At 39.1% G+C, this 12930-nt stretch overlaps 1 protein-coding gene across 12 annotated transcripts in view; it reads right to left on the bottom strand.

Moving 5' to 3' along the window:
• CCDC88A (coiled-coil domain containing 88A) overlaps positions 1-12930 on the bottom strand; it is a 225316-nt gene that overhangs the window by 87079 nt on the left and 125307 nt on the right. For all 12 annotated transcript variants that reach the window (XM_058429136.1, XM_058429135.1, XM_058429137.1 and 9 more), the window contains exon 4: positions 1530-1599. In XM_058429136.1, coding sequence (XP_058285119.1) covers positions 1530-1599 — 70 coding nt within the window. The remainder of the gene's footprint in view (positions 1-1529; positions 1600-12930) is intronic.

Genomic DNA, 12930 nt, shown 5'->3' with positions numbered 1-12930 from the left:
TCTATACACACTCCTCTGCCTTAATAGTACTCCCTCTGTCTGCCCTCCTTCCCCAACCTCCTCATCCCCCTAGTGAACTACTTGCTAATCACAATCCTAGGCACAGCTCTTATCATCTCTGTGTAGTCTTCCCTGATCCAATCACCAATGGTCACCCACTCTCACTTATACGTCAACTTTAAGAATACTTAATGGCTCCATATTTTATATGCCAGAACATTTGGTACATATTTCCACTTCATACTAATTATTACATGATTTCCCCATAATCTGTGTATCCTTCACCAAACCATAAGAGCTTCTAGAACATAGACCATTTATTTCCACTCCTGGTCTCTATAACTTGGTAGGTACTTACCAAATGTATGTAGGATGGAAAACAATTCCATCCTACATGCAATTTTTTTCATTTTTAAATTTATATAACCAAACATCCCATGGTATCTCTAAAAACTATCTAAGCTGCTAATTCACACTTCTAATTAATAGTTTCCTCTATAAAAATAGCTACTTGATTTTAGTTTTTATTTTGGTTTTGTTTATTTTGACTGAGAAGGGGTATGGGCTGAAGAAAATATACTAATTTGGATAACATGTAGACTGTAAGGATAAGCCCATTGTTGAAACTGTTAGGTAGCTGCTAATTTCCCCAACTGTTCAAAAATTACAATTCTAAAATATCACATTTAAAATGTGGTAAAGGGCAGAACATTTTGAAGAAAAAATTTAAATGATCTAAGAAACTGCCTCTCATCTTTCCATTCAGAAGAAGTTTAATATAAATTAAAACATATCAGACCGGGTGTGGTGGCTCATGCCTGTAATCCCAGCACTTTGGGAGGCCAAGGCGGGCAGACCACCTGAGGTCAGGAGTTCGAGACCGGCCTGGCCAACATGGTAAAACCCTGTCTCTACTAAAAATACAGAAATTAGCATGGTGGCCACGCCTATAATTCCAGCTACTTGGGAGGCTGAGGCAGGAGAATCGCTTGAACCCAGGAGGTTGAGGTTGCAGTGAGCCAAGATCGTGCCATTGCACTCTAGCCTGGGCAACAAGAGCGAAACTGCATCTCAAAATAAATAAATAAATAAATAAATAAATAAAACATATCAATCAGTAAAACTTAAGATTCAAACAATTTTGGCAATGGTAAATAGTAGATATATATATGAATAGAAACCTGGAAATTATTTCAAAATCATTTTTCTAAGGTAATATTCTTTTAAGTTTGTAACTACATCATCTTCTATACTTCTCTATAATGAGACACTAAAAATCATCACAGAAAAGTATCTGTTTGGTATAGCAGAAAAAATACTGAATTTAATGTAAAATTTATGTCTGGTCTTACCTATAACTTACAAATATTCTAAGCTTCTCTCTTTCTATAAAATAGAACATCACCTCCAACGTCTACAGTTGTGAAAAATCTGGTGAGTTAATGTATATAAGCTCTTAGTAAAAAATAAACATCATAGTATTACACAAAGGTTAGACATTACTTTCACAGATTAATTTTAATGCTTACCAGAAAAGGGATTTTTGCCAATGATTAAGACATTTGGCAATGACATCATGATCAATTGCTGCAAAGTCTCCTGTAAAAAAAATATCCAACACTTGTTATATGGGTAACGCTAACTAGGTAATTATTCATCAAGCTATAATTTATGATTTGTACATTCTTCTATAGGTGTGCTATATTGCAATTAAACAAATATGGAAAAAGTTATATAAGGTCTTAAATCTTTTGTAACTTTAATGAATTAAATAACTAAAATTATAATACCAGATAGACTTCAGTTAATAATATATCAGGCTGGGTGCCGCGGCTCATGCCGGTAATCCTAGCACTTTGGAAGGCCAGGGTGGGAGGATCACTCAAGACCAGCCTGGGCAACACAGTGAGACCTTCGTCTCTACACACAAACAAATAATAACAAAAAAGCTTTAAAAATATCAGATGTTCCCAAATTAAAGCATTCAAGTCAAAATGGTCTAATTATTGTTTGGAAATCTGAAGTTTTAGGTGCTAGAAAATTAAGAAACATTCCTCAATAAAAGATCGAGCAAAATTAAGAAACATTCCTCAATAAAAGTTCGAGCATGTGTGCTTTTTGTTCTTGTTAGTTCTCACTGAGGAAACTGAAAATACATCATACAAATTTATAAGTACTGTCACTGTGTGTGTATATATATATATATATATATATATATACATAAATTTTTTTTTTTTGAGGTAGAGTCTCACTCTGTCGGCCAGGCTGTAGTGCAGTGGTGTGATCTTGACTCACTGCAACCTCCGCCTCCTGGGTTCAAGCAATTCTCCCACCTCAGCCTCCCAGGTAACTGGGACTACAGGTGCCTACCATGACGCCTGGCTAATTTTTGTATTTTTAGTAGAGACGGGGTGTCACCATGTCGGCCAGGCTGGTCTTGAACTCCTGACCTCAAGTGACCCACCCGCCTCGGCCTCCCAAAGTGTTGAGATTATAGGCATAAGCCACCGCACCAGGCCATATTTTTAATATAATAAATGAGAGCTATATTTTAAAAATGTCAACTGATATTAAAATTGAGAAAGCGAATTGCTTTATTAAAAACGCTGTCTAATGATCATTTCATGAAAGTCATTCCCTGAACCATTATTTCTCTCCTCTATAATAGATGTTTAACGTCTGTAAAACTTTAGTTACAAGAATATATGGAGATTCTGAACGTACAAGGTGATTCAGAAAGAATTGAATGCTTTCTAAGTCTTCAATTTAGGTAATACATCAAGTATGCACCTTCTGTTTATACCACCTCTTCCTTGAAGAAATGAAGAAATACACTGTATCTGCCATTACAACCACCGACACTGATGATATGCAAAGGGTCTGGGATGAATTAGACTACAGGATGGATGGGTGCCATGTGATAATTACCGAATCTTTGCAATATTAAGGAATAACTATGACAGATTCTTCATAAATTGACTACATGTTCAGATATAACTAGTTACTGAGGAATACATTTTTGAAGGTATTCAACTCTTTTTGAATCCTTTAACTTAATACCATGATGAGAAAGCAAATAACCATGAAAAATAACTATAAAAAGTTAACTTGTGCTGCTTTTTAAAAATTTCTAATTCTAGATCCACTAGAGCACTTACCCATGGTCAGTGGGTGGCATGACACCAGATGTTAATTAGAATTCATCTCTTATCTATAATTCTTTGTAGATACATACAAGAAAGTTTCAAAAAATTTTTCTCAGTATTATATTAGCTCTTTAAAAAACTATTGCCAAAATATGCCTGCATTTAAAGAAAAGTACATACTTGATATATGCATCATGTTAGAATAAGTATCAAAAATTGCTAAAATCACTTATTCCAGGAATGATAGTTTGGATATTTAATGAATTAGTTTTCCAATTAAAAGCAAGTTATCTCAAGAGAATATGCTATAGTTATGTGTGTAACAGCTAAATGGGCTTAAAGGAATAAATTTCTGCTTCATTCAATTTTTTTTTCTGAGACGGAGTCTCGCTCTGTCACCCAGGCTGGAGTGCAGTGGCGCAATCTTGGCTTACTGCAACCTCCGCCTCCCTGGTGCAAGCAATTCTCTGCCTCAGCCTCCCGAGTAGCTGGGATTATAGGCGCCCACCACCATGCCTGGCTAATTTTTTTTGTATTTTTAGTAGACACGGGGTTTCACCATCTTGGCCAGGCTGGTCTTGAACTCCTGACCTCATGATCCACCTGCCTCAGCCTCCCAAAGTGCTGGGATTGCAGGCATGAGCCACCATGCCCAGCCACTTCATTCGAATTTTTAGTTTCCTTGCCTTGAAGCAAAATTATGAGGATTATAGACTTTTTTTTTTTTTTTTTTTTTTTTTGAGACAGGGTCTTACTCTTGTCACCCAGTGGGAGTACAATGATGCAACCACAGCTCATTGCAGCCTCGATCTCCCAGGCTCAAGCGATCCTCCTGCCTCATTTGTTTTTATTTTTTATAGAGACAAGGTCTCGCTATGTTGCCCAAGTTGATCTTGAATTCCTGGACTCAAGCAATCCTCCTGTCTTGGCCTCCCAAAGTGGTGGGATTACAGGCATAGGCCACCGTGCCCAGCGAGATTTTTTTTTTAATCATAAATAAGAGAGCTGTATTTTTTTAAATCACTGTTTTGTCTATATCCTACTCTGTGAAGATAACCTGTCAGATGAAAGAGCCTTCAAATTCACCTTCGTAAAGAGAAGTTTTAATTTTTTATTTATTTTTATTTTTTATTTTTATTTATTTATTTAGAGACAGAGTCTTGCTCTGTCGCCTAGGCTGGAGTGCAATGGCATGATCTCAGTTCACTGCAACCTCCGCCTCCCGGGTTCAAGAGATTCTCTTGCTTAGGCCTCCTGAGTAACTGGGATTACAGGCGCACGCCACCATGCCTGGCTAATTTTTGTATTTTTAGTAGACAGGGTTTCACCATGTTGGTCAGGCTGGTCTCTAACTCCTGACATCGTGATCCGCCCGCCTTGGCCTCCCAAAGTGCTGAGATTACAGGTTTGAGCCACCGCACCGGGCATGGAAGCTTTAAATTTTAACAGACGCTGAATTTTTTTTAAAGCTTTATCTTAAAGATGTTAAGAGATAAAACTCAGTTACGTCACTTATTTTTGAGTAACGAGTCAAAACTGATGGATCAACTGGAAACATCAACTTACATTCTCAAGGCAACTAATTTTACTGATTTACTATGTAACATTCTATGTTGGTACACTGTTATAAACAAAATTGTCCCAATGGATAGTAATCTTCCATGTGGTCCACTACCTCTTTCCTCCACTTTCTTCCTCAGCTGATTCTCCACTTCCTGCCTACTCTGTTTCCCCATGCTCTACTGTTAATTCAGTCCTCTCACAAAGATGAAAGCAATCTCACACACTCTTTACACCATATGGTATCACCAAAGACTTTTTGTGTTATCAATAATACAATTTCATCTTTACACTATGAAGTCTATGTTTGGATGATGCAAATTGCTAAATTCAAACTTACCTCCATATCATCTAAAAATGTACTCTAGTACAATAGAATCTAAATGACCAGCACATTGTGTTTGGGTAGAATGAAGTCAAAACATCCAGGCTTAAATTTTAGCTCCATGATGTACAATACATATGTCTTTTTTGGGAGAGGGTAGGAAGTGAAACAAAAGTAAAAAGTTTCAAAAATGATGATTATTTAAAAACCTTAGAGTTAATGGGGAAAAACTCTATTTTCAAGTATTAAATTATGTCTAAAAGTACTAACATTAGGTTGAAAAAAGGCAGCTAAAATTATACAAATTTTTAAAAAGCAAATTATTGTAAAATGTCTTATTGGTTACCCTATGGTCCTTCAGAGGATTTTATATAAATATATATATGTATATATATATTTTTTTTTTTGAGACGGAGTCTTGCTCTGTCACCTAGGCTGGAGTGCAGTGGCGCATTCTTGGTTCACTGCAACCTCTGCCTCCCAGGTTTCAGTGATCCTCCTGCCTCAGCCTCCCAAATCGCTGGAATTACAGGTGTCCGCCACCACGTCCAGCTAATTTTTGTATTTTTAGTACAGACGGGGTTTCATCATGTTGGCCAGGCTGGTCTCGAACTCCTGACACTGAGTGATCCACTCACCTTGGTCTCCCAAAGTGCAAGGATTACAGGCATGGACCACCGCACCCGGCCTGGATTCTAGCTATATTTTTGTAAAAAGTCTTTTTATTTCCCCATTCCAATTTTATGAGTAATATTAAAAAATATACAAGACATAAAAGAGAGTAGATGCTTAAAAACTGACTGCTATTGTTAAGATTTATTATATCATCACAGACTCCCCAGACTCAACTTAGCTCTAAAGAAATTCATCATTAAAGTACTAAAGAAATGGAAAAAGAATATATAAATGAGCCCAACATGAGTTTACTAAGAAGAGGAACAAATTAACAGGTCAAAGTTGATAACGCATGTACATGAACTAGTGAAGATACTTCAATTTGTTAACTCAAATTATAAGAAACCTATAAAAATAAACGGAGAAATAAAATATTTCAGCAATTCAACTGAAAGAGAAAAAGGTTTTGAGAAAATCAGGGCAGTCATTTATCCAACAAATATTTATTGAATATCAATTATCTGCCAGACGTTCTAGACAGTGAAAATACAGCAGTGAATAAACAGAAATCCTTGTTCTCATGGTATTTACATTTTAGTAAGAGAAGACAGACAATAAAACAAGGGTTTTTGGTGATAAGTGCTAAGGATAAAAATAAAGCAGAGGAGCCGGGCACAGCGGCTCACGCCTGTAATCCCAGCATTTCGGGAGGCTGAGGCGGGTGGATCACCTGAGACCAGCCTGATCAACAAGGAGAAACCTCGTCTCTACTAAAAACAGAAAATTAGCCAGGCGTGGCAGTGCATGCCTGTAATCCCAGCTACTCAGGAGGCTGAGGCAGGAGAATTGCTCAAACCCAGGAGGCGGGGGTTGTGGTGAGCCAAGATTGCACCATTGCACTCCAGCCTAGGCAACAAGAGTGAAACTCCGTCTCTAAATAAATAAATAAATAAAAAAGCAGAAGCCAGGTGCGGTGGCTCATGCCTGTAATCCCAGCACTTAGGGAAGTCAAGGGGGGGGGGTGGATCACTTGAGGCCAGGAGTCAGAACCAGCCAGACCGAGATGGCAAAGCCCTGTCTCTACTGAAAAAAAAAAAAAAAAAAAAATAGCTGCATGTGCTGGCACACGCCTGTCATCCCAGCTACTCCGGAGGCTGAGGCACAAGAATCACTTGAACTTGGGAGATGGAGGTTTCAGTGAGCCGAGACTGCACGAGTGCACTCCAGCCTGGGCAACGGAGCAAGACTCCATCTCAAAAATAAATAAATAAAAATAAAGCAGACAATGAGAAAGAGTATTGGTGGAGGTGGAGATGCGGAGAATGTTAAAATTTTTAAAGATATGCAAGTATTCAAATACAGAGATTTTGAATGTTTTCAGGGCCATTAAAGCAAAGTTTCACTAAATAAGTGGAAATTCTATTCTGGCATGAAGACATTTCAGAAAGATTTGGAGAACTATAATCATTAAGAAAAGACAGAAAAAAGAAAGAACTGGCAGAGATTATGGTAATAGGAAAATAATAAGCAGATGTTCCTTGAAATATTACAATTTCATTTCCACCATGTTAGCTGGCTTTGTATAACTTTTTTCATTAAAAAATGGTATATTGGCCGGGCATGGTGGCTCACGCTTGTAATCCCAGCACTTTGGGAGGCCGAGGCGGGCGGATCACAAGGTCAGGAGATCGAGACCACGGTGAAACCCCGTCTCTACTAAAAATACAAAAAAATTAGCCTGGCGTGGTGGCGGGCACCTGTAGTCCCAGCTACTCGGAGAGGCTGAGGCAGGAGAATGGCATGAACCTGGGAGGCAGAGCTTGCAGTGAGCCGAGATTGCGCCACTGCACTCCAGCCTGGGCAACAGAGCGAGACTCTGTCTCTAAAAAAATAAATAAATAAATAAAAAATGGTATATTAACCATTTTTAAAATTTTTTTCTTTATTTTTTTGAGACGGAGTCTTGCTCTGTCACCCAGGCCGGAATGCAGCAGCACAATCTCGACTCATTGCAACCTCTGCCTCCTGGGTTCAAGTGATTCTCCTGCCTCACCCTCCCAAGTAGCTGAAACTACAGGTGCGTGCCATCATGTCCAACTAATTTTTTGTATTTTTATTGGAGACAGGGTTTCACCATGTTGGCCAGGCTGGTCTCAAACTCCTGACCTCAAATGATCGCTTGCCTTGGCCTCCCAAAGTGCTTGGATTACAGGCATGAGCCACTGCGCCCAGCCAACCACAGTTTTTAGTTGACCATCTAAAACCCTTTTTTATTGATATATAGGTATGCACCATGTAATGACATTTTTGGTCAACAATAAACCATATATATGATGGTGGTCACATAAGACTATAAAACCATATTTTTACTGTACCTTCTCTATGTTTAAATGCACAAATACCATTGTGTTACAACTGCCTACAGTATTCAGTACAGTGACATGCTATACAGATTTGTAGCCTAGGAGCTATAGGCTACACCATTTACCATAGGTGTGTAGTAGACTATATCATCTACATTTGTGTAAGTACACTCTATGATGTTCATACAATAACAAAATTGCCTAATGACACATTTTTCAGAACATATATTCGTTGTTAAGGTACACAAGACTGGCTGAGCATGGTGGGAGGCCGAGGCAGATGGATCGCTTGAGCTCAGGAGTTTGAGACCAGGCAACATGGCAAAACCCTGTCTCAACAACAACAACAACAACAACAACAAAATTAGCCGGGTGTAGCGGCATGCGCCTGTATTACCAGCTACTAGGGAGGCTGAGGTGGGAGGATGGCTCGAGCCCAGGAGGTGGAGGTTGCAGTTAGTCAAGATTGTGCCACTGCACTCCAGCCTGGGCAACAGAGTGAGAACCTGTCTCAGAAAAAAAAAAAAAAAAAGTACACATGACTATACAGACTATACATTACAAATTTTTATGAATTAAAGCTTATGCTGCTAATGCATTGTAAGAAAGACTACTTCACGAATATGCCAGATATAAACATTATTTAGTTACTATTCAAAGATAATTTAAATTAACCCTTCCTTCTTCCTAGAAATTATCCATAATTCTTTCTTCATAGCAAGAAGTTAACACTTCTGGCAAAAGTCAGGCCTCACTTCACTTTCCTGAATCACCACATAAAGTAAAACACTGTTACTAAAACTGCATAATTCTACAGAATTAAAAATAGGTTCAAAGAATTCTAAAATACACGGAAATGACAGTCCCTCTTTTGAGACTCTTACAATCTGCTTTTAAAATTCAGTACATGACAACATTTATCATACTATTACGTATCTGTCATTTTATCCATGTTACTAGTAAAGAGAATTAAGGCTATTTTACCATATTTTAGTAGACTATAGGAAAAAATTAAATCAATGGCATAAAAGGAAAGAATACCTGACCAGTGTCAAAAATATGATGGAATATAAAACATTTGTTTTATAACACACATAGAATCTCATTTTCTTGGCTACTGAATTTTATTAACACTCCAAATGTTGCTTATTATGACAGACGGTAAAGAAAAACCTAAAAAGTATCTATTTTTTTTAGACGTTAAAGAAAAACCTATTTTATCTATTTTCTGTAGCAACTGGATTAATGGTACTGGAATCTGCTCTTTCTTTTTGATACCAGTGACATCATACCATACAAACACTTCCTAATAAATTTCCTAATTGTAACATGTTCTTTCCTTTGCAGCCTCAAATGGTTCAGATCATTATTTTAGTGGTGTTTGAACAACAATGTTCTTCATTTAATACTTACTCAAACTGCTGCCAATATAGTCACACCAAACACTGGCTATGACAGGGTTCTATAGACAACTAAAATTTTTTTACTTGTAAATGCTGTCTCTGATACTCAAATTCACCATCTCTCCCTTATTCACAGGGCTAAAAATAACTTCAAATAAAAAAAAAAATTTTAAGAGCCTAGGTAATTTTACATAACAGCTATAATTTATTTTCTGACTAGAAAACTTTTGAATATTCATTTGCAAGACAAAAAGGTGTTTGCTATGGATCAAGCGATTATTTGAAAAGGTCTGAATTGCCATTTAACCATAATGAAGTATATCTTTGATAAACTTTCTGATAATCTAATGTTACCACTTATCTCTCTCATGACCTCTCATATTACTACTTCATTAGTCTTATTTATCACAACAGAAATTATTTTGTTTAGTTTTTTACTCATCTTTTATTCCTCTACCACTAAAATAGTTCCGTGAAAATATGGACATGGTATGGCCTATGCACCACTGTAGCACCAGTACGAGGTAGAATATCTGGCATTCAAGAAATGGGAGAGGGAAAATGTGAATGACATTAGAATTTGTATTGAACTTTTAGAGGTTCTAAATCATAAAAATGAAAAAAAAAAAAAAGAGTACTGACATTTAAATTTATCTGTCATTACTGAAAAGATAAATTGAGCCCTTCCCCTTCCCTTCCCTTTTCTTTTCTTTTCTGAGACGGTCTCCCTCTGTTGCCCAGCCTGCAGTGCAGCGCCATAATCTCGGCTCACTGCAACCTCCCTGCCTCGGGCTCCCGTGATTCTCCTGCCTTGGCCTGCCGAATACCTGGGAATGCAGGCGCACACCACCACGCCTGGCTGGTTTTTGTATTTTTGCTGGAGACGGGGTTTTGCCATGTTGGCCAGGCTGGTCTCCAACTCCTGACCTCCAGTGATCTGCCCGCCTCGGCCTCCCGAAGTGCTGGGATTACAGACGGAGTCTCGCTCACTCAATGCTCAAAGTTGCCCAGGCTGGAGTGCAGTGGCATGATCTCGGCTTGCTACAACCTCCACCTCCCAGCCGCCTGCCTTGGCCTCCCAAAGTGCTAAGATTACAGCCTCTGCCCGGTCACCACCCCGTCTAGGAAGTGAGGAGCGTCTCTGCCTGGCCCCCCATCGTCTGGGATGTGAGAAGCGCCTCTGCCCGGCCGCCCGGTCTGGGAAGTGAGAAGCGCCTCTGCCCAGCCGCCCCGTCTGGGAAGTGAGGAGCGCCTCTGCCTGGCCGCCACCCCGTCTAGGAAGTGAGGAGCGCCTCTGCCCGGCCACCCCGTCTGGGAAGTGAGGAGCACCTCTGCCCGGCCGCCCAGTCTAGGATGTGAGGAGCACCTCTGCCCGGCCGCCACCCCGTCTAGGAAGTGAGGAGCGCCTCTGCCCGACCGCCCCGTCTGAGAAGTGAGGAGCGCCTCTGCCCGGCCACCCCGTCTGGGAAGTGAGGAGCGCCTCTGCCCGGCCGTCCCGTCTGGGAAGTGAGGAGCGCCTCTGCCCGGCCGCCCCGTCTGGGAAGTGAGGAGAGCCTCTGCCCGGCCGCCCCGTCTGGGAAGTGAGGAGCGTCTCTGCCCAGCCGCTGTGCAACCTTCCAAATGTGAAGTGACAGCCTTCATTGTAGAATGAATGAAGACACTGGCACTGATTATGTAACACCTTGGCAGCTATCTCAAGTCGTTGATGGTGGAAGTATTGGAATTATAGAAGAAAGCAAACACACAAATTTGACTAAAGGCGATTTAGTGACTTCTTTCTATAGGCCCTGGCAAACCAAGGTTATTCTGGATGGAAATAGCCTTGAAAAGGTGACATATATATGAACGTATCTGGGTTTTTTTCCCCGTGTAATTCTTACTTTGTGCATTTGATATTCAGTTGTGTTTGTAATCACAGAAAAATAAAAGCATATATAAAAAAATACAAAAAAAAAAATTTCATTTCAGCCAAGCATAGTGGCTTACATCAGTTATCCTAGCACTTTAGGAGGATTGCTTGAGACCAGGAGCTCAAGACCAGCCTGGATAACATAGGGAGACCTTCTCTCTACAAATAAATGCATACGTAATTTTCAAAAAAAAAAAAAAAAGATAAATTGAAATAATCCTCCCTCCAACAATCATCTTAGGGTATTCTGTCAATATTCTTTTCCCCCTGGGAATCATCTTTACAAGATGACCTTGATGCTTACCAGCCTATCAAAAAAATTTTTTGCGAAACATACACTTTTGAATTTTAACTTATCCAAATTCACTTTCCCCTTTGTGAATCAGAACAATCAAAATGTACTAAAATGGCCCAGCACGGTGGCTCATGCCTGTAGTCCCAGCATTTTGGGAGGCCGAGGAGGGAGGATCACCTGAGGTCAGGAGTTCAAAACCAGCCTGGCCAACATGGTGAAACACCGTCTCTATTAAAAATACAAAAAAAATTAGCCAGGTGTGGTGGCAGGTGCCTGTAATCCCAGCTACTCAGGAGGCCGAGGCAGGAGGATCACTTGAACCCAGGAGGTGGAGGTTGCAGTGAGTCAAGATTGTGCCACTGCACTCCAGCCTGGGCAACAGAGCGAGACTCTGTCTTAAAAAAAAGAAAAAAAAAAAGAAAAGAAAAGAAATACTAAAATACTAAATACTAAAATATTTCACTTCAAATACATCTTCTCAGGGGCATATGACATACAAAAAATTTAATAGTTTTCTACAGTCATTCCCTAAAATCTGATTTTTCTAAGAGAAGGTAATTTAAGGGCTGATGAGAATTCCATTGATTTGGAAAATATTAACTTGCAATGTGTCATATATTAAACCAGACCCTCTCTAATATAACAAGAATTAAAAAATTATTTCAGTAAGTCCATTAGCTGTATATATAAAATGACCTATTTCTGAAGACAATTTATAAAGTATTGGTTGGTGTGAAAGTAACTGCGTTCAAGACTACAGTGAGCTAAGAGCTACGATTGTGCCACTGCACTCCAGCATGGGCGACAACACCAGACTCCATCTCAAAAAATTAAAAAATATAGCATAGTGACACACATGTGTAGTCCCAGCTACTTAGGAGGCTGAGGCGGAAGGATTGCTTGAGCCCAGAAGGTCTTAGCTACAGTGAGCTGTGACTTAGGCAACAAAGTGAGACCTTGTTTCAATCGATCAATAAAAAATGTAAACACATAAAAACGTAATTTATAAACACATAAAGAAAAAAAAAAATCCAGGTGGGGCAGAGGTTGCAGTGAGCTGAGATTGCACCACTGCACTCCAGCCTGGGTGACAGAGCAAAACTCCACCTCAAAAAAGAAAAAAAAAATCCAGAAGTGTATATATATTCAGGTGATAACAGTGGTAATTTCCTGGCACTAGAACTATGTCTATATTATCTATTTTTTTCTAATTTTCTACATTACAACAATATTGCTTCTATATTAACTTGCTTAAATATATAAATATAAAAATATATTTAATTATATATTTAATATTATATATACATTATATAT

The sequence above is a fragment of the Hylobates moloch genome, unplaced genomic scaffold (genome assembly GCF_009828535.3).
Source record: "Hylobates moloch isolate HMO894 unplaced genomic scaffold, HMol_V3 SCAFFOLD_15, whole genome shotgun sequence".
NCBI lineage: Eukaryota > Metazoa > Chordata > Mammalia > Primates > Hylobatidae > Hylobates > Hylobates moloch.
Note: the sequence above shows the minus strand (reverse complement) of the source record. Positions and strands in the feature narration are given on the sequence as shown.